Here is a 22,480-nt window from a genome sequence, read left to right as displayed (position 1 = left end):
GGAGCTTTCAAAGATCATCAAAGGATTATGTAATATTGACCGGTAGTTCACGACTGCAAAGTGTATTTTACACTTCTTTTTTCTTTCTTTTACTTACAGTTAACAGTAGTTTAAACTTTAAAGTAATCTAATCGAACAAGAGTCTTGAACTAAAGGAACCTCTTTTCCCAGGGCAAATACGTACAGAGGTAGAATATATATATAAAAAAAAAAGTGTTCATATTTGAACAGCATGGCTGTCCACCTCTGCCGAACAACGTTAGAAAATGAAGATCATAAGATTAGTTTAAATCCCATAATTTAATACATATGGCACATTTGGCTTGACTACATATCTTTGCATTCATTTACCTATCCAATACTAATACTATAATTAGGAAATGGCAATTTGAAGTTCTTTTGCACAAACCATAATCAGTGCATCATCTGTTCTTGTTCCTGCGCGCATCAGTTTGAAGAACAGGTTCAACAAAGATCTGAAGGCTTTGAGGTAGCCGTAGCAGCTTATGCATCTTTGCTTTCCCTCATGTCCTTAACCAGCAGATCCAGCATCCTGTTCACCGTCTAGACAAGGAACAACTCCGAAGCCTGCAGGAGAAAGTTAACCACTTGCAACACTTTCTTGAACTTCACTCCCAGACAAAAATCAGCCAAGAAATGGAAGATTTGGCGAGGCAAATCACTATCGTTGCATACGAAGCTGAAGATATTGACTCCCACGTAGTATGAAGGAACATCGCCAGATAGAAGTGATCATGATCCAGCTGTCCTATTATCTTTTTATCAAGATCTAGAAAAAGTAATCCAGAAGATTGACTACATCAACAAAGAGTTGATGGGGATGGTTAAGGAGGAACCAGACGGTGTCAAAGAACCAAAGACCGTGGCGGATTTGACGAGCGCCTGGTCCAAATCATTGATAAGCTCACATGGGACGAGTCAGATCTCAAGATCCTCCCGATTGTTGGGATGGGAGGTATTGGTAAGACAACTTTGGCTAGAAATGTCTTTATCATGCATATATAGTGCGCAAGAAATTCTTCTAGGCCTTCTGAATGATGGAGAAAAGAAACGGAGCAGAAGAAGTACCTCAAATGAATTAGGAGAACGATTGTATAAAAAGCTATTTGGTAAAAGGTATTTAATTATTATGGATGATTTGTGGAGCAACAAAGCTTGGGATGATTTGACTTCCCTAATAATGGGAATGGAATTCACGTTCTCGTGACCAATAGGCTATCAAATCTAGTTGTTTCATTAGGATCTCACAACCGTTATTTGATGGATTTTCTAGGTGAGAAAAATTGTTGGAATTTACAGAAGGTCTTTGCTCAAGGAGGTTTCCTGAATCCAGAATTAAATCAAATCGGAAAGGATATTGCAAAAGGTTGCAAAGGACTTCCTCTATCACTTGTTGTGATTGGTGGATTTCTTGCAAAATCTGACATGGCACCAGAATATTGGAAGTTTGTGGCAAAAAATATAAACTCATATGTCAATTCAGAAGATGATGAGTATTGTTTAAAGGTTTTGTCTTTGACATACAACAGCTCGCCCATTCATCTTAAACCATGTTTCCCTTATATTAGAGTTTTTTCCAGAAGATGCAAAGATCAAGGTCTCAGAACTAATTACATTATGGGTTGCTGAGAGATTCATAAAAAACAGCAAGAGATAAAACTCTGGAAAAGATTGCTGGGAAATACTTGAAAGATCTTAGCGATATGAATCTGATTTTTTTCGTGAAAAGAAAGCAAGTGGAGAAATAAGATCAATTGCCTTTCATGATGTCTTAAGGGACCTCTGCATGAGAGAATCTGGCAGGGAAGTTTTATTCGTGTCCCAAGAGTACAATTGAATGACATTAAAACTAAGGATGAACACAAGTACTACCTATGTAATAATCAAGCATTCTCATTGCAGGGAAGGATAGATGTGTCGGAAATCCTTGTTGGCTCACGTTCAACATCAGTTGCACGGCTGTGGTCTGTAAGGCTTGTGAAAGCATGTATCCTGATCTTATTAGGTTAAGATAGCGAAGGTTTTCTGTAAGCCCAGTGAAGAATTTCTACAGCACACTAAGTTGCGGTACACTAGGATTGAAAGTGAATATGATGACTGATTATGAGAAAGATATCATATCTCCTTCTAAACTACCTTTACTGTGGAATCTAGAAACTTTGTATATCTATTCACAAGAACAACAAATATTCGTACCACCTGCGATTTGGGAGATGCCACAACTTAGGCATATCGACATCAGGTTGCCAGTTTTACCTGACCCTATGGATGCTCACGATCCCAATACTATTTTAGGAAACTTGCAGAGGCTTACTCTGAAACTCATGAGTATAAAGGAGATCCCTTCAAGCATTGGAGATATAGCAACGCTGAAATCAATTATGCTGCAAGGTTGCAGTTAACCTATTGGCAATTCGGCACTAAGAATATTGGTGGAACGACGAAGCAATGGAAATGAGAGCCTTCAATTTTATATTGATGTGAGTGTGTATCTCCAACCAGCTACATAACCTGTTAACACACACTGTCTCTGTGTAAATGTGGGCTTGCTGGATTTTTACGTTGATTCCTCTTCATCTCTATCATCATACATACAAGAGTTGCTCGTCTTTATGTTTGCATACGGTTGATATCAAAGTAGAAATGCACTGTGATGCATGTATGCATAGAATGAGAAGAACTGTCAAAGAGCTGAGAGGTTTGCAACATTGATACCCTTTTTTCTTCCATTCTTTTGTGTCCATTGTTTTTTCCTTTTCTAATCATGTTGTGTTTGGAGGGATTTGGAGCAAATCCATAAGAACAAATCTGCTATGTCTGTTTGGATCATTCTATGTTACAAAAGATTTTGAAGGTCCTCCTGTTCTTATTTGAGCTATATTTAATATGAAATTTGAAATCATACAGACAAACTTGAAGCATATAATCAAGTGGACAACCGAGTTGTGTATTTGTGAAAATTCACAAAAATTGCAGTCTCTGAAAACTAACGACTCATCAAATTAAGTTTTGACTCACACATAGGATTCTCTAATTCTTACATGCATAAGTATTATAATATAAGAGTAAATATATCCAAAGTATTTTAATAACTACTACTTTTAATCTTGTTTTTAGACTGAAAAATGAAGCTGATCTGCATTTTCTCATAAATTCTATGATCTTCAGGAGGAGTGAAAACTGTGGCTCAACATCAACCAATGCCGCCTAAGGGTAGTGGCTGCTTTGATCCAGAGAAAGTCTTAGAGATTGTGAAGAAGACAAATAAAGAAGCTGAATTCTGGCTTACATCCCATACGACAGAGTTGAGTAACCACATATTGCTCAAATCTACAACAAGAAGGCTCCCTAAGGCTATCTAAGAAATGTTGAAGACGTTCTATGAAAGTGCATTGATATTGTCTATAATCAGTATTATGTACTAATCTCGTGTGAGCATAGTGTTGAGGCAGGGCTCTTTTAGTACTTACGAAAGTAAGATGAGGAAGATAAGTAAAAGTATTCTGAGGCATATGATCAGATGAAATCCCAGTACAACATCTTTGTCGTTGATCAGTTCATGTACTAATTAGCTTGTCAGGCTATAATTTTTTCTGTACAATTTGCAGTATTAAGATTGATTCATAGATGTGGCATCATATTCATTTGAAGCAACAACAGTAGTGCTGATTCTCTCATTGTTTTCCCTTTCTATATGAATATTGTAGGATTTGTTTTCAAGAACTTATCCATGCTTTCTTGAATAAAACCTTTTCTCACACGTACTGTACACTCGTCCGGCTAATCTTTCATGAATGTCATTTTGTTAATTGGTGAAATGCAATATCGCCAAGAAATGTATCAATGATCGTAAGGATTGTTTAAATGAATTTTAAAAGATTTTTGCATGAGAGATCATCATCATGTTGTCAAGGAATTGCTCATTTGGGGCAGAGGAGAAAGGGTAATCACAAATTTACGACAAGATTTTTTTCCTGTGCTAGTATCTTGATTTATTCAGACTTTCTGTTCCTACCATGATACTGCAATCTTCCCCCATTTCTTCTATGTTATACTCATTATTGACATATAATATAACAATGAACTTGACTGCTAGTTTTCTTATTTTTCGTTCTTGTATTCCATCTAATTCTGACACTTCCATTATTGCAGAGTTCAGACAAGTGAGAAGTACTGCATGAAAAAGACTAATTATATACGGAATGATTCCAGAAAATGCCAAGCTGTACCTGGACGCTTATGATGCAAGAGAATTAACCGCTTTCCCTGAGATCATAAACTACCCTCCAGGGACATACTCAAAGACTCTTCTGGTATATGATGAAGACGTCTGACATGCTGCTAAAACATCATATTAGTAGGGAGCTGACAGAGTCAGGATGTGAGGGACTTGTAAGGACTCATGACCTGAAAGCTGGTGATGTGGTGACCTTTTACAGGGTTCTCAACGAGAGCGTCGTCTGATGACTATTATTACGTTGTTGGGTACACTAGGAAATCGGCCAACATTAAGGGGCATGGGGAGACTAGGGAGAAAATGATTGACGATGGCCAAAAGGACCCCAAGCCCAGGTACAAGGTGGAGGCCCGGCACAAGGAGGATGGGGCTTGGTTACTAAGTTGGCTGGGGTAAGACTTTTTTTCAGTTTTGTCCACTCATTGATTTTGTCACTCTTTTACGGTGATTTGTAGCTCTTTTTTCTGTTAACGTACAGGAATTTGGCAAATGAAGCCAAGAAACATTAATTTTTAGGACAAGGAATTGACTCAGATAGACCCTTTATTATTGCAGACTTGTTACTTTTGTTAGTATAAAGAAGTTTGGCAAAGAAGAAATCATGTTCATTAGTTTTCAGGACAAGTAATTGCCACCATCCTTCGTATTTCAAGAATCACAAGTGAATCAATGTGGAAAGTGGGGAGGTTTCGATGATCACAAAGAGTTTTGAGCTCCTTGCTGTTTGTGGATTCAGAGATGTCTTTGCAATGACTGGTTTCATCATCTTGGGTTGATAGATTATGTTCATATTTTAGAATGATGATACTTGTATATCTTGAGATTTAGCATATTGCGAAATAATTTGTCAATTTTGAAAGATTCTGATACATCCCATACAATCGTATTTTACATTACAAATTAACCTTAAAAGATCTTAATTAAGAGAACTCGTAATGCAAAACCCTTACCTTATAGAGTATTTCCACAATTTAAAATATTTCCCACAACGTATTTAAAACCTAGAATACCTACATAAGTTTCATGGCGACTGCATTTTGTGAAATAATTAGGCTTTAAATTATTTTGATATAGAGTCATTTCAAAATCCAAGATCCTTCCATTCAAAAGTAGCCTTACAAAAAAAATAACAAACAGAGATAGATATAATCAGTCGCTTCTCTACGAAAATAAACATAATGAAAAAAGATCTTCTTTTTCTGTGGTCAGAAGCATGGTGTAATTTTGATAGATTTGTGTAAAAATAACCATGCAAAAATGGTACTAGATTCTTCACTCCAATCTTCTCAATCAGATTTTTGAGTTTGACATCAAACTGTATCTGCTTCACAAATAATACTTCCATAAATCATAAATGGGACTATAAATCCATATATACATGTACTTTCTACATATCCTTCTGCAATATTAGGAAAAGTTCCGAGAAGCTGCAGATATTAACCAAACTTGATCAGTGACAACCAACTCAATACTAATTAAATTCTTGAAACTAAACAGGCAAGTGGAGGCAGGCAGTGCTTGCTTATGAAACAATTCCCATTTCATCTCATCTCGTGAAATATTTTTCCACTGGATATGTGATTGCTTGCGGAAAAGATTTTAAATTATATCTCTAACGCATTTCAGTATCCTCAAAAAAACCATCATATCAATTGGAATCATTATAATTTCTTTCTAACCTAACACTTCTAATAACACGTCAACTATCATCATTTACTTGTATGTCATATTCAATCACATACTCAAAAAGAAATCCCATCTCACCTCAACTAATCCATCTCATCTGATTTTTTCTCATTCAACTAAGATGAGATGATATCACAAGCAATCCCTCCCTGTACACTGCTTTTTCCTTTTTTGATAAATGAAGAAGTGTATAACTCATCCTCCTAGAAAATGGAGACAACAAAATTTCCCGCCTTTCTTTTCCCTAACCCATCAATTATAACTATTACCAATTCCATCTTACATTCTCATAAACACTTTGAATTTTATCTCATGTTTATCTCAAAATTATAATACCACTACGTAAATCTTCTGCATATCATCCGTTTACGTACTTCAAAAACACCGCAGAACATTATACATCAAGACCTCCCTCATTTTCAACTAGCTCATGTGAACCATAGCAACGAACAAAATCAACCTCTAAATGGAGCATGTAGTAGTAGTTTTATCCCAAAGACTCATCAGAAAGCGAGGCAGAACTTTTGGATTTTTCATCATTTAAACTTTTGACAACATACAACAATAGTATGGCACAAATTATAGAGGCTCGGGAAGCGTGGATGATCACTATTTTTCATGAATATTGACTAGAGTATACACAAGAAGACTAATATTCACAAAAATTCCACAGCCTTCGGCCATAACAATGGGAACTATCCCTTTAACATACGGGCAAAAATACATGACTTCTATGCAGGGGAAAACAAATATGGCCCCTCAGCTGAGCAGGAAAACAATAAGGGGCATATAAAGAAAAGTTAACAAAAGGGGAGATGAGATTCTGTACACCTACCTCTACCGTCTCCATCTTCCCCGAGCACTAGAGCAATTCTAATATACAATATCCCCAAAATGTGCACAGCCGGTGTCTCTTCACAATTTGTAGAGAACTCTTATATTTTGCTGACTTTTCTGTGCACTTACAGAACATGAACTTCTGGGGGAAAAAAACACAAGTCATAATTGGCATGAGAATGTGCCAGTCAAATATAGAACTTTTAGTCTTCAGACTTGGGCCTTACTGACCCCAAGCAGTCAATATTACATATAATTCTTTTATTTATTATGCATGTGTTTATTTGTATTTATGAAAAGACATGTATATTACATATATATTCACATCTATATAAAATAATATTCCAATAAATTAAAATAATAATGCACAAACTAATATATAAATACATTAAAAAAAGAGGAAATATGTTTGAAATTTATAATTTTTTTCCAGAAGTAAAAGATGTACATATAAAATTGTAAGCAGTTAGTTCTTTGTAGATAATATTATTTGCACATTTAGAAAGTTATAATGAATCAATGATAATATATTTTAAAAGAATATTTTAATATTTAAAAGCAGGTTCAATCCAGCGAAACCCAGCGCTCTCGGCCCACCCCATCTTAGGTCATCCCCAGACAATATTCCCAGCTTTCATTTGTTTCCATTTTCAAATAACTAGGTTAAAGTATTCCCAACTCCCCCTTTTTCATTTTCTTTTTTTTTTTTTTGGGTAGTTGAGTTCAAAAGAGAGCTAACTATAGGAGGATTCATGTTTGATGGATCCTTTTCGACAACATGGGTAATGGGTTCACTAAGCAGATAAGAACCTCAACAAAGTTGAGTAAAACATACATCAATGTAATAAGAGGTCACTAACCTGTACACTAATGTCTCAAGAGCATGCTGACCAGGCATGGGCTGGACCCATCACTGCCGCACAATCTGTTATAAGGGCTTCATTCCAATCTGTGGTCACCGGGCCTACTATACAAATTGCCATTCCCTGCTTGCAGAAGCTGCGCCTGCTGCTGAGAATGTACTGGCGGCAGTGGCTGCTGGTTCTGCTGAGGATGGGGCACTGGTGAATTAGGCTGTTGTAGTTGTGATGGCGGCTGCTGCCATTGTGCACTAACATCATGCCTAATGGAGGTTAAGTTGGCTGATGGTCTCTGGCCAAGCCCTTGACCCACCTGAGGAGCAGACTCAATAGAGTTAGAGAGCATTGGCACCAAGGAACTCAAATTTGTTGCTGAATTTAATGCATTTGTATCCAACAATGGTTCTGAAGTATGCCACTGATGAGCACTGATAGGAGAGACAACCTGTGCCACATTAGTTGCATTGTTAGTGCCCTGAGGTACTGCTGTCACTGTGTCCATCTCAGAAGAGCTGCTTGTTGGGTGCTGATCAGTATCTGAGTCTCTGACTTGTGGTTTGTTTGTTGGGTCAGAATTTATCTGACGATTCGGTTGAACCACTCTTTGAAGAGCTGACTGACTTTGGTTCACTAACTTTTGCTGGGTAGGTGCCTGCTGGTGGTTTGAACCAGACATAGCCAAAGATGGAACAGATTGATGGGCAGCAGACAAACCAGAAGCGACAGCAGGAACGTGACCTTGACTGCTACTATCAGAATGAGCATTCATTTGATGTATCGGCTTGGTTGATGAAGCAGTTGGGCCAGAATATATTTTTTGCTGAGGCAGGGACTGGTTAGATGATTGTGAAGACACGTATTGCCTTGTTGGTTGAACAGCATTTAGTGCCGAACTAGTATAAACGCCTTGACTCTGCATTAAATGTGCCGTTGCTTCTCCTTTCTCCAAACATGGATTCACCGGATTTGTAGTGACCCCATTTACTAGGGATGGATCAACTGGCATGTTCTGATGCATCATCATGTTCCCTCTTCCAACTCCCTTCACAACCTTAGCTGGCTGTTGAACTTGTGGCTGCTGCCGCTGCTGAGGATGTTGCCTGTTAGCTTGCGGAAACTGTTGTTGTTGCTGCCTTTGTCGTTGCTTGCCACTTTGATTGGTTAGCCCACTGCCACTGGATTGTGCATGCCGCACAACTCCCTGAGTTGATGATTGATGCTTCTGCTGATGCTGAGGCATTGATGAGTTCATTGAAGAGGCCGAAGTCAATGAAGAAATTGATACTGCTGGAGAACCTGTTTGTGGTTGAACTTGGGAACTATTTTGCACAGGAGAGGATAAAGGAAGTTGAGACTGCGACTGTACATGAGACGTCAACAAACTAGATGCAGCAAATTGGGGTTGCTGTAGCTGTTGTTGTGACTGCTGCTGCAGATAACGATGTTGCTGCCTCTCTTTAGCCATCCGAATTGCATAGGCTTGCTGCTGGGGGTTTGAGGCATGATTTCCTGGGCCTTGAAAATGTGGGTGATGAGGACTAAGAACTTGAGGCTGCTGCGGAGATATTGGATGGGACTGCTGATGATGGAGAGGGTATGATGACACTGGTGGAGAAGCCGTCTGGTTAGGGAAAGGGGAACTCAACCCACCAAAGGGGGATATTCCTTGGCTGTTCCGCGGTGAGACCTGCATCTGAAGGTCAGGCACCAACATTTGCCTCTGTGAATCCTGAGCCAGGCCAGGCTACAAGACCAGCAAATTATATGTCAATAAATATAGGGATGCGTGAAAAGATCACCAAAAGTCTAATTTTTCCATTCAAGAACAGAAAAAATATAAATTCAGCTTTAACTCAAGAAAGCGTCTTTGGAACATAAAATTGGCAAGTCTTGCTGGTAAGATGACAATTTCCTGAGACCACACTAAATTTCAGATCAATCCCAATTTAATTGGACTGGGTTCTTTTGCAACATGTAAAACTCAGAAACAAACAGCTATCTGCAAAAATAATAGATCCATATTAAGACGCTCATTGCATCGTTTTCTTGCGGTTTAAGTAATTTCTGTAACTTTGTTCAGAAAAATATGATGGCAGGCTGGCTCCGTGACTATTGTTGAAAGTCAACTTATTATTGCTGATAGAATGGATAAGAAAAATACTACATGAAAGTACAGTATTCCTATAGCATAGAGTGCTGTGTATGGCAACTTAGACACAAACAGTAGTTTGATATTAAAGCACAAGCACAATCCATTGCATGCTGGAATGAAAGTTAACATGGCTCATTATTGGACCTGTTGTATAAGCTGAACCTGAGGAGGCTACCGTTTTGGCTATTTGTAACATGAAAAGATTAATAACTAAATGAACTTAATATGAAGATGCACTCTCTCTCTCTCTCTCTTGACTACCACAGAGACCTGTTTATCCTCATACATCCATCCCATCAACAACCAGACATTCAATATCATTAAAATCCACTATATCTTCATCAATTCTATATCGAATTTTGAAAGCAGAATAGATTGCTAAAGCACCAACTAGTGGCAGCTATCCTAAGAGAAAGTTTCCTATGTAGGAAACAATACAAGCAAAAAATAAGAGCCAAAGTGCAACAATAAAACACTCGGGGGATAAAGGTGGCAAGAGAAAGCCGTGGTACTATAGACTACAAAAATATATACTGAAAAACACATTAATGCCTACTTGTCTCACCACAGTAGTGCTTCATATCTTCATTTCCTCCCAACTTAAATTTTGAAGATAGAATGGAAGCCAATTGCCAGAATTAAGATTAGAGATGAAGAAATGCCATACCCGTATCATGTGCATAGTTTCACGAGGCCTCGATACCGAGCTTCCTTGACCAGAGCCCATTCCAGAGTGCATATTTGCTGATGACATGCCAGGGGAAACTACACTAGATGATGGAGCAATTCCTTGGTATCCAGGTCTAGCCATTGGCATGCTTCTATTAACAGCAGATGCTAAACCCATGCCACTAGCACCAGTTAGAACACGAACACCCCGCTCAGCTCCTGGAAGAGCTCCATTAGAGATATTGGGTTGTGTCATACTTCTACTGGATATCATTTGATTATACTGTTGCATCCTCTGATGCTCATCAGCTGATAATGATGAAGATCTAGGAACTCCATATCTACCATCCCTGTTGTAATGGAAGTAAAAAAGACTGTCCTCTATCAAAAAACAACAGAAGAATCAAAAGGAAATTTTGAGTCCATAACAGCTCAGTACCTGACAGAGGAACTCAGAGAGCCTGGTGATGACGAAAAGCTATTGCCAAGCATCATATTCGGGGATCCTTGCAATGCGGAGCAGGCCCCAGAAGCGGGATACATTGGAGTCATAGTACTCTGATTTGGTATGGCTAATCCACCAGAATGTGTCCCTTGATATCCAAGGGAAAGTAAATCAGGGCCTGGAATGGAGGCATCACAGAGATCCAGAGGACTATAAAAGAAGCAATTTGGTCAGTAAATCATAGAAGACTCACTTCCAACTAAAACAACTACCACAATTTGAACCATAAATTATCCAACTCAAAATGCATATAATCAAATCAATTGCATATCTTACGTTAAAATGGGCCCTCCATTCAGGTTATTGGGACAAATTTGGGAAAAAGCAGTTGTATGAGAGCTGTGAGGTTGCTGGAGTGGTTTTGGGTCCTGGTTATCATTCTTAAAAGAAATCATGTTAACAAATAGATATCAGAATCAAGATAAATTGGGAAATTAAAGAAATCAAACATCAACAAATGCCATCCACAGTAAGATCCATAAATTTTATTAATTGATGGTGTTAGTCATGACAAGTCCAAAGGAAGAGATTAGTATGCGACAAACCAAAACGAATTTAATATTTATCACTTACCATGAAAGTAGTGCTCAGTAAAAAATAATGGAAGAAAATGAAAACCAACCATAGATAATTATGAGAAAATCGCGTTAGGACTTAATTAAGGAGAGAAAGGTCACCTAAAAGAGTTCCCAACTGGAGATCCAAAAGATATTTAACCGACACAACCACAGGATCACTCCATAGTTACTCTTAATAATCTAATCATTAACTCAAAAACTTCCACATAGCATGAAGAACAATGCAAAGCATCAAAATTGAATTTGTTAACAGAATCTAGACCTTAATCTTAAAATTCAATGAGATTGCCAATCAGAGTACACAACCCTAATCAAACAAAGAAAGCCAACCATTCAGACAGAAACCTGTGTTACTTTTTAATAGATATGTGAAACTTGAACAGAAGCTTAAAGATGCAAAATTAATAGAGATATTCAAATAACGAGCAGAACATGCAATGACAGAAACAAGCAAAATGTAAGGCAAGCATATCCATATTGCACTATTTGAAAGATGAACAATATAGACCAGAAAGCATTTACAGAAAGCTAAAAAGCTCAGAGACGGAGTAGATGAGTGAGACCTATTCAGCACGTTAATCGCATCAAAACAAGTGTGACCGAATATAATGACAAATGCTTGAGCCAGAACAGACAGACTAATATGTTACCATATTGAATCCATAAAGATACCTGAGTTTTACGATAATGTTGCTTCTGCCCAATAATGATGATCTTCTCAAAGTGAGATTTCAGCGTATCTTCTTCCATTGGCCCCTGCAAACGTTGAAACAACTGTCTGGCACTTCCCTGTATAAAGAGAAGCAACATCTATAATAACAGCTATCATATTGATGATAAGATAGGATTTTGCACATAGACTGCCAATAATATAATTAAATAAATAGCTTTTGGATGAAACCAACTGGTGAAATTGGTATTGTACGCTAACAACAAGAGAAAAAGGCATTCACCTTGGGAATGCCAGGTAATGTAGAAGGATAAGGTTGAGAAGACCCAGAATCTTCAGCACTATCCGCTCCATCACCAGAAGTTCTATCCATCAAAAAGTTGTGACGCTCCTTGCATTCCTTAGCTTTCCGGAATATGCACTAGTTACATGGAAACAATAATATGGTTTACTTGACAAAATAAATTTGAAAGAACAGAAGAGCATCTCCTTGAAAATCAATCATAATCAAGAATATGATAACCCCCGTGATGAAAGGTGTCAATTGCACTCAGAATAATCTTACCTTGAACTGCAGAGTACTGTTAATAGCATCACTTATGAGCTCCCAGTTTGGGCCCATGTCATGTACCAGGACAACAAGTGCCTAAAAACAATCATTTACTCATAGATGATACCTCGAAAAGTAATAGAAAACAACCATACTTAAAGTTCAGACCATAAATCTATCTCTATATGACTATGTATAAACATGCAAAATAAATCAACCTGGTCCTCAAAGAGTGTCCATGGACTTCCTGAACTCGGTTGCCCAGCAGGCATCTGGTAATAGAAATCAAATTTAATTTCAGACCACGCCATTAAGAATCAACGATTGAAAGTTGAAAGCAGGCAGCAAGCCATGGAAAATGTACCTTCAAAACTTTTGGTTTCCTACCCCGATCCCGCCCAGCAAGTATTTTAATAAATTTATTTGGATTGGACATGTTACTCATTTGGGATGCAACAGGCGAAGGAACAGACCCACCAATTGGTGCAACATTCTCAAAAGAGTTATCCTGTGATTGCCGCATAGTCTTCGGCTTCTTTATCATGGGTTGACCCAATAAACCTTTCAAATATCATGTAATACATTAGACATGATCAAGATTGTGATAATAACCGAACACCGCTACTGGCTTGAAGGAGAACAAGGTTTTTACCACTACTGCCATTGGATTCAAGTTGATGACTCTTCTTCAAGTGATCCCTCTGAAACTGAAAATGAGAATGTTCAACATTTATCATAAGGATCCAAACTTCAAAGAAAAAAAGAATAAACCCTCATAGGCCAAATGGGAACTTAAAAATCATAAGAAGTTCAATTTTTTCTGTGATCCTTCGCGTTGAACAAGGATGGAGATTTTATTATTTCAATCAAATTAAATCCTTCCAGACTGCAAATTACTAAGCTAACCCTATGGTGTTTGTTATATTGGGATAAACCACACTGTAAATTGTCTAACCACAGAAGAAAAGGCCGATATGCCTTGTACACATGCTTTGTTCATATAGACACGATTTACCCAAGCACCAGAAAATACATTCTTCCTGGGCTCAAGAAGATTTCAGTAATAGTTCACAAAATAAACAGAGACTGAAAACAACCCCCATGAGAGTGGTTATGCTTATCTGCAAGCCATTTTATTCTAGACTTCCATGCATAAAAGACGGGAAAAAGGAAAAGAAGCCATGTTTAGGTGACGTAAAATGCTTCACCTGCTCATTTTGAAAGGTGGAATCAACCTGCCATCTTGGTTCATATGCAACATTCTGCCACAAAACACCAGAGCAAAAAATTGGTACACAACAACTGATGCAAAACATATTCTACATTCTATGTCATTCATACCAGATGTTTTGCTTTCTTCTTCTTCTTATGCTTTACTGATACTTCTCCAGATTCAAAGGGCAATTGCTTTTCAAAGTCTCCAACTGATTCAACTTCTAAACTATTTGGAACATGAGATCCACCATGCAGAGTACTCTGATCATCCTGAAATGAATTGGTATCACCACTTGAAGCATCTGTCTTATTTGGTACCTGAATGTACCCAGATGCCCCTGCACTAAAAGGGCTGATAACTCTCCTGGAAGCAGTTCGGACCCGTTTTGTTGGGATTGACACATTAAGACTGCTACCTGGACGTTTTGCAAGTAAAGCAGATTGTTCTGCCATGGCTTTATTTTCAGCACACTGCATCGGCAATATACCAGAGCTTGCTTCGTATGATCTCACACCATATGCATGTGTCAAGTGTTTCCGCTTCTTTTGACCCAATCTAGAAGACTTGTTAGCTTCAAAGGCCATTGGCATGTCGTATGTATTTGTTTCCTCATCCTCATCATATGCATTATCTTGAGATCCAAAGTCTGCAATCCAAAGAATACTTTCAAAACAAATCATTTAAAAGAGCAAGGTAGATCAAGCAGTGACTAAATCAAATTTACCTGCAGTGGCATCACATGCAGATGTTTCCACTTCCTCTTGCATGCTACTTCCAATTCTCTGAGCAAGAATATTAGAAATTTCAGTGACTGAATAGAAGCCCAGACACAAAATGCTAAACAATGATAAAGATTCCAATTGCAATATTCATATGCTCACAGACAGGTGTCAGACAGAAAGCTGATTTTCTTTTCTAGAAGAAAAAGAGAATTAAAAAATTCTTTTTCTTCCTTGTCAGGAAGGCTAGCCGTCTAGGTTAGCAGATGTGTTTTTCATCCTATTAACGCAATAGCATAAAAAAGTTTTTTTTCTTTTGAGAAAGATTGGCAGTAAAACATTTTCTTCAACATTTCAAATTTCACATAACAAAAAGAGCCAGTCATATCATTCAAAATCAGGAGTACCAAAAGCACCCACACACTGTTATTATACTTTCATCAGATGTTTTCCAGTGTAACAGGGCATGGACAAACCCAATCTAAGTTTCTTGACATTTTTCTTTTAGGAAATCACAGATCCTATAGGCACAAATAGATGCAGACAGCTGTGTCGTCCTTCACATAAATTCTCCATTATCTGATAAGTTTTTATCTTAATTTCAGAATTTTTTATTTTATTATTACTAAAATGCACTATAGGGGCAAAACCCTGTGTCTGTATGCAAAGTGAACCACTCCATTCAGACGACCAATCCCAGTTTGGAATTACCACGAACCAACCAACTTCAGTTGTATGAATCCCCCTTTTTACTAATCAAAGTAAGAAAATTTGATGTGCTGCCAAAACTTGACATTTCTTAAGTTTCTGACAATTTCTATGCATTCTCTCCTGCTCCTTACATAGGATTCCACATAGGAGAGGTCAATTTTCATTGCAACCCAAGTTATTTTTTGGTATATGGATCGGAAAAGGTTTGCAGAAACAAGTAAATATTTGGCTGATGACCTAGAGTAGAATTCACCACTGAACACTCTCAGCCAGGAAAAGGAAATGTTTATTCTTAAAAGACATTTATGCATATGTAAAAACTCTCAATAAAAACCTGCGTTTTGAAGGAATAAGACTGGGTACAACTTACATCATGTCATAGGTTTGCATTTTAAATGGTCAATGTGCATTGCCGTAAGCTAGCGAGGTTTCGCAACCTTGTCATCTAAAAGCCCCACTAACATTATTTTTCTCTCATTTCATCAAGAATGTTCAATAGACCATTTACAATGGAACAAAATGCATAAGTTAAAAGTAGTGAGATCGAGAGAATCATATAAAATTACATTGCATGCCTTGAGCAGAGTACAGTATTTACCTCACACTGGGACGCAGAAAACTCAATTGAACTTTTATACATCTCCATGGCCCCAGGTGGGACTGTGTAGAAGAGGTTCTCCTGAATGAATGACAATGAGAGAAAGTACAAGATAAGTTACAACTATAGCTGCAATGGAGGAAAATTCAAACAAACTCATGGATACAGCATTTAACATTCTAAAGGTCAATTTATATGCACAAATAATGCAAGATCAAGGAGATCATCAGTGAAGAAAATAGGTGAGGAATGTGGGGCCCTTGCAGGGGGGAGATGATTCATACTTCCGTCAGATTATCCTCCCATGAGAGGTCAATGATTCCCATGTCAGATACTCTATCTGGTGTTAACGGCACCTCTGCTTGGTTGTGAACATTATTAGAGTTGTTATGTTTCAGAAATCTCACTGCATAAGCCTTAACAGCTACTGCTTCATCACTTTGACTTTGCTGCTCCAGTACTTTGCTTGTCTCCTGCCAAATCACAAGTAGTCATTTTTGGGACCCAAGATTCCCACCTATATTTTCTACCACCCAAAGACAGATAGAGATCAGTGATGGCGTTAACAACTTATTCAAGATCACCCAGCCTCAAAGACAAAATAAGGCTCGCTTCCAATTCAGAATGAAGGCAAAGGCAAAGTTAACCTATAAATTCACACTTCCTGTCTGCAGGAGCTCCAAATTTGAAATTGTTACTCTGATGTTACCATAAGAATGAGCTTGAAGAGAATACAATCATTCAAAGTCCTTCACATAGATATGAATTGGCCAACTATCAAAAAGAAGCCACATTATATCTAGTCATCCTAGGGAGGCTGTAGAAATGCAACAAACATCTTCCAAAGACAATATCAAAGAAATATATGAACACCTAGTCAGTAGTCACTATCAACTAAAGCTTATAATTTGAATTACTCAATAAACATTAGGTTTTTGCAACTGGAACTTGTACATGGATTTGCTCTTTTGTGATTTCATTCACATTATATCTTTTGACAACTGTTCACATGTTCTGAATCTGCCAAGTATCTTGGTTACGAAATATCAGCCTCAGAGTTCCAAAAAAGAAAATGTAAGCTGTGAATTATTTCAAAATACAAATCAATGTCAAAAAGAAGAAAGGAGTTTGAACAACAATGAACAGCTGATAATGGAATCAGAGTCAACAAAGCATTAAGGGTTGCATCCACATTGATAAGAAAAACCTGGCCTGTCAGAATATACCTCTACTGAACGCCAGAACTCCATAACAGACTTTGCCAATATATGAGCAACTTTCTTTGCCTCCATGCCAGAACTCTTTTCTTGTTTTCTCAACCGGCAGGTAAAAGCAGCTCGAGAACTTATTTGAGCTGCAGCAGCTATTTTCCAAACACGCTCCTATACAGTGAGGAAGCTCTTAACAAAAGCACACTTGTCTCCAGAAAAGGAAAACAATTCATATCTATCATGTAAAATATGTGCTGCAAAATACCTCAAAACAAAAGGTAAAGATCTGAACCGTAAACAAAATGTCTTGAACATTTATAAAGGCAAACCTGTGCAAAATCATTTGCCAACCATGCCATTTCTTCAAGCACATAATCCCAATGAGATTTTAGGCGAATTTGCTTTGGAGAAGTTGCAACAGATAACTCCGAGATCCTCTTGTGTTTTGCCTATTCACTTCACCGTATCAGATCTTTTGGTCCAACAAGTAACATGAATATGTTCTTCAAGCAAAACCAGATTAGATATAAATGCAAGTACAACAATATAACCTCAATGATTTGCGCTTCTTTCAAGATTGAGTCTTCATCAATTTTTCTTGCTAATTTCGAGTCAGACCCACAAGAAGTTTGAGCCTCAAGGGAAACGCTAGGAAGCCGAGTCAACATTCCATCCTTAGGGAGATCAGAAATTGAGATATTAGTAGAATCCTGAAGCCTAACAGTGCAAGAATTTTCATTATAACGGCCAGCATTGTCGCCAAGAGTGTCAGAAGGTTTTATCCCTGATTCTGATCCAGTGTGTCCATAAGCTTCCTTTTCTTCAGTGACAACATGATCCTTCGCCTCATTTATCAAAGCAGATGCACTTTGAGTTAATGCTTCCTCAGGTTGGAGTTTACAGCCATTCTCTTGCTGGCTTTGACATGTGCTCTCCACATTGACATGAGTAGAACTACCAACAGCCTCAGTCTCTTTCTTTTCCTTTACAAATTCAGCGCCCTGTACAACGAGGGTCCCATCAGGTATTAAGGTTTGATCTTTAATCTTCCCATTTGAATTAGCATCCCCCATTTTGTTAAAAATGTCAGTTTCATTATTTCCACCAATTCTTAGGCTGGTTTGGGTGCAAGATGACTCAGAATCCAAGCCCTTTATGCCATGTGAGACACTGTTGATATGAGCATCACTTTTCATCCCATCCTCCCTTTTGCTGCTGAAACCATTCATATGACAGGAACTAGACTGATTTTCAATTTTAATGGCAGTCGTACTTGGCTGACACTCGATAACTGCAGAATTCATCTCTTCCATTGCCTGGATGGACTCAGATCTGTTAGAATCCATTTGAACAGATGCTTTCACAGCACCTGAGTTTGAATACTGGTTATGTTGATCATCCAGTGGGGTCTCAGAAGCAATGGCATCTGATACAGCAACTGTTGGAACACCTTCAACCATGTTTTTAGATGATTCTACAGCCTTTCCACCATCTAACTCCATATCCTGCTGACTATCTGGGAATCCAGTCTTGTGAACTCCACCATCTACAGGACTTGTGGGCTTTGTTTTACAATTTGATGATATATTTTGATTTTCTGCATCAGATATGAATCCTTTAACCTCCCTAGAGCCTTGGCGAGTAGGAATAGAAGAGCCATGACTGGCACGAGTTGAATTTACATCAGTCGAACTTGACCTAGTTCCATCACGATTTGGTCGTGACCTGTTCCTTCTCTTATATGCTTTTCTAGGTAGGCCAAAAGCAGGTGAATCCCCATGTTGCCGAGTTCTTTGACTCCCATCCATCTGGGATAACTTTTCAGTTGGCACAATCGTACTCCTACCGGGATGTAATGAATTCCTATCGCCTTCAGAACACTCATGTTCAGCATCAAATAACATGAGATTATCAGCACTATTGGGTTCACTAAGATTTGCACCAAGTCTACCACTACTTTCCACAGAGTCTCCATGAGGTGATGTAGTAAATGCAAAACTACCTCTTGCTTCACTGTAACGCCAAAATGAAGAATTGTTATAATACAATTCCATAGAATATGAAGTTGATTAAACAAAATATCTATCAAATCTTAACTCATTCAAAGTACCTGGTCAGTAATTGCTCAGGATGCTGATCAGTAAATGAGGTTGACTGGACACTAACTGAAGCAGCATTCCCATGCTTAAAATCTAAGGGATCTCCACCCTGCCCACAAAGAGGATCAAGAACTGCAAAATGTTCAATATACATTGAGAAAAAGAAATCAAGTTATGGCTCCATACTTTCTCGAGAAACTCCAACTCTTTTTTCCTTTTCTCCCGAACATCATACTCTTGCCTGTTATCACCAGAAATTATTCATGGCAACAACAAGAAAGCTTGAAAACAAAACTATGCAGTTTCCTGATATAAAAGCCAAGCACCAGAATGGCATTACCTGAGCTCCGCTTGAACCTTCTCAATTGCTGCTCTTCGGGGAGAAGTTTTGTTAGCTATACCAACTCCACCTTCAACAACTCCTCCCATAGAATCCAATTCGGCATTGACTAAGAGAACAGATAGTGAACTGCATCCATGCATTCCCCAGTTCAACAGCTACAGCTAGATCTCTCCATCAACACTAGAAGCAAACTCCTAAGCAACAAAAGCAGAAAGGCTTGTTAACAAGAAAAGAAATAACTAGAGTCCATAGTCTAATAGAGAGGGAGTAGAAATGGAATACCAACAGAACACACATGACGCAGTAGCCAAAGAACCTTGAATATAATAATACACACACGTATCAGAAGATATAGAATAACAATTGAGGTTCAATTGCAAATGCGTCGTTTCATATTTCCTTTCATGATTCATCTCATTGCCCGAATCAAGTCCAAGTCATTCACATGTGTAATGACCATTCTTCTGGATTTGAAACTTTTCCATCAAAAGAAGCCTCAGAAAGAATATAGTATTTTTTTTAACACCATTTGTAAGCAATTACTCCAAGAGCAGGCTCAAAGCAGAGATGCATGAATTGAAACAGCTAAACATTTGGAAAATTAAAGCAAGAGCAACTAAGAAAGACTACAACATAACGAAGTCTCAATTTCCTATGTCAAAATATTAATCATGAGGTGTGTCAATCATATCACCCTTGCTGGCATAAAACCTAAACTTCAACAACATTTCATGGTAAGCATACCATAGTCCAACTCAGCAATAAATGAAGGTGGGATATGATAGTTATTTATTAAATTTACAACAATTATATAATTTAGCATTTTACAGGGCATATTAGTCTAAAGAACAGCACATATCATGACAACAATGTATTACATTGAATAAAACCTACTTATCATGGTAGTTAATTGCTAACTAAAATAAAGAATGATAAGGAAGCAGGCAAGAAGTTTAGGAGTATAACATTAACTGAGGAGAAAATGACAATAATCCAATCGAAAAACAACAATAGATTAACTGGCAACAAAACACCTTACATAGAATAAGAATATAAATAAGAGTTCATCAAAAAACATCGATAACGAAAGAAACCAAGATTATAAATGGCTCTGACATGTAATGAAACAGAAAAAATGAGATAAGAAGTTAGATTAACTAAACAAAATTTCTTTGTAAATGACCAGAAAGGAAGTTGCAATATAAAGACAAAAAAGCATATTATATGGTGTCAAATCAAGCAATATCATTAATCACCCAGCATTATGCAGGATATCCTAAAATTGCAAGTATTGTATAAAGGAACAACCCACATTTGCAGCCATTCGACATGCATATCACTAGTGTACCACATGCAAAGACAAAGTTAAACGCATATCCAGATATGCACAGTAGGGACAGAAAGAACGAATTACTTTCCCATTCTTCCCAGGATTGAGAAACAACACCTAAAACATTTGTATGACAGAGCAGAAATACGAAATGAACAAAATAAACAGCTGTCAGTGCTGCTTAGTAAATTATCTTACTAAATCTAAAACTATATCCACTCATCTGACACATCATTGATCAGGTGACTTCAGTCAAAGTTTGATCGTATCAGCAGCTGTAACAACCTTTATAAACAGATATGAATGAGGAGAGAGAGAGAAAGACCCGGAAACATCATGCAAGAAGTCGTGAATGTAGCCTCATAAACCTTTCTATCCACCTTCTCATGTCCATATTTCCAATTGATTTCGGCAAATTCAAACAGTAGAACTTAACTCATTGAACATGCAAACCATAACCAACTCATCCAACCAAATGCCAATCTTTGGAGTAGCTTACATGCGCCATTACCTGGACAACAGAAACCCTCACTGCAATTCAACCAGAATGCATGAAAAGAAACACGCAACATAACAATTCCCCATCCATTTCCCAAAATTCAACCAAAACAACCGCGCAAAATTCTAGGGTTAGAACAAACTTGAGCAGAGCTCCAAATTCTAGGGTTTCCAGAGCTGGGGACGCGACAACAATACCTCAATTGCGATTAACCACGAACCAATTGCAATTTAGGGCTTGACAAGGGGATGCCCCTCCGAATTCTCTCTCTGCTCCTAGGGTTTTGCCCCTGATGCACAAGGTACCTCAACTCAACGTAGGAGGTATATTTTGCCCTAGGATACGTGAAATTAACAGAGCATTCCCCTCAAAACATGGCTTCAGAGACAAAACAGATACATACAAATACGTTGTATGTATAGGTCACTGCGTGTGATTTTGATGTAGAAAATGGTGCTTCAGGCTCGTCCCCTTCGTGCTCGTTGCTTGCCCCAAACTTTCTCTCTCTAAAATGGCTTCTAATTTTTATTTTTTTCTCTCTCTAAAAGATTGTAAAAACTATTTCGAGCGAGACAAAGTGGGCCGGGCGTGCAAGCTATTCGTATTATTTGGGCCTTCTAAACTTTTGGGCTTTCTTGCGATTTGGGCCTATACTTTTGTTCCAAATTTTTCTTTTTCCTCTTCCATACCCTCCTAACTTGCTATATTTATAAATTTAGTATTTTTTTTAATAAATTTAGTCCTTAATATCTCACATCTCATCCTCTTTTTATAAATTTAGATTTTTAATTGTGAAGAATAAATTTTAGTATATTATTTTTTGTATTGTGTTTTTATTGTTTCAATTTAAATTATAAACTTATATATATATATATTTTGATACTTAAATAAATATATTTAAGAAAAAATATATTTTTTCTAAAATGGATGAAATTATAAAAAAAAAACCTCACTAAATAAGGTAGAAACAAGTAAATTTGGCCATGGTA

At 37.6% G+C, this 22,480-nt stretch overlaps 1 protein-coding gene and 1 long non-coding RNA gene across 12 annotated transcripts; one reads left to right on the top strand and one right to left on the bottom strand.

Moving 5' to 3' along the window:
* Positions 1 to 28: 28 nt before the first annotated feature.
* On the top strand, positions 29 to 3,746 carry LOC148786827 (uncharacterized). Its single transcript, XR_016067175.1, has 2 exons — positions 29 to 2,719; positions 3,190 to 3,746. It is a non-coding gene; the product is annotated as an uncharacterized LOC148786827 (long non-coding RNA).
* Positions 3,747 to 5,403: 1,657 nt separating this feature from the next.
* Positions 5,404 to 22,028, bottom strand: LOC105170563 (chromatin modification-related protein EAF1 B). 11 transcript variants are annotated; one of them, XM_088884550.1, is made up of 24 exons: positions 21,689 to 22,028; positions 19,660 to 19,856; positions 19,506 to 19,560; positions 19,331 to 19,428; positions 17,772 to 19,233; positions 17,550 to 17,669; positions 17,236 to 17,391; positions 16,294 to 16,482; positions 16,010 to 16,090; positions 14,706 to 14,763; positions 14,107 to 14,627; positions 13,974 to 14,027; positions 13,418 to 13,472; positions 13,130 to 13,326; positions 12,984 to 13,037; positions 12,781 to 12,861; positions 12,499 to 12,636; positions 12,218 to 12,334; positions 11,244 to 11,347; positions 10,902 to 11,117; positions 10,461 to 10,812; positions 7,642 to 9,385; positions 6,780 to 6,923; positions 5,404 to 5,685 (listed from the first exon to the last, which is right to left on the bottom strand). In XM_088884550.1, exons 2-22 carry the CDS (start codon positions 19,800 to 19,802, stop codon positions 7,721 to 7,723), a joined length of 5,916 nt encoding a protein of 1,971 aa, XP_088740676.1. In that variant the 5' UTR covers positions 19,803 to 19,856; positions 21,689 to 22,028; the 3' UTR covers positions 5,404 to 5,685; positions 6,780 to 6,923; positions 7,642 to 7,720. The 11 variants fall into 11 exon arrangements, with proteins under 11 accessions (XP_088740676.1, XP_088740677.1, XP_088740681.1 ...); XM_088884551.1 differs by having other exon boundaries at positions 5,405 to 5,579; XM_088884546.1 differs by lacking the exon at positions 5,404 to 5,685 and adding an exon at positions 21,278 to 21,503 and having other exon boundaries at positions 6,540 to 6,923.
* Positions 22,029 to 22,480: the final 452 nt, after the last annotated feature.

Source organism: Sesamum indicum, linkage group LG9 (assembly GCF_026168435.1).
Source record: "Sesamum indicum cultivar Baizhima isolate 11 linkage group LG9, ASM2616843v1, whole genome shotgun sequence".
Taxonomy (NCBI): Eukaryota; Viridiplantae; Streptophyta; class Magnoliopsida; order Lamiales; family Pedaliaceae; genus Sesamum; species Sesamum indicum.
The sequence above is the reverse complement of the archived record's forward strand: the minus strand, read 5'-3'. Positions and strand labels throughout refer to the sequence as shown.

Excerpts from the sequence above, each read along its gene's own strand:
- LOC105170563 (XM_088884550.1), bottom strand. The coding sequence starts at position 19,802 with ATGCATGGATGCAGTTCACTATCTGTTCTCTTAGTCAATGCCGAATTG. Across the intron at positions 11,348-12,217 it reads AACATTATCGTAAAACTCAG|AATGATAACCAGGACCCAAA; the intron begins GTATCTTTATGG and ends ATTTCTTTTAAG. Across the intron at positions 11,118-11,243 it reads AATGGAGGGCCCATTTTAAC|TCCTCTGGATCTCTGTGATG; the intron begins GTAAGATATGCA and ends CTTCTTTTATAG.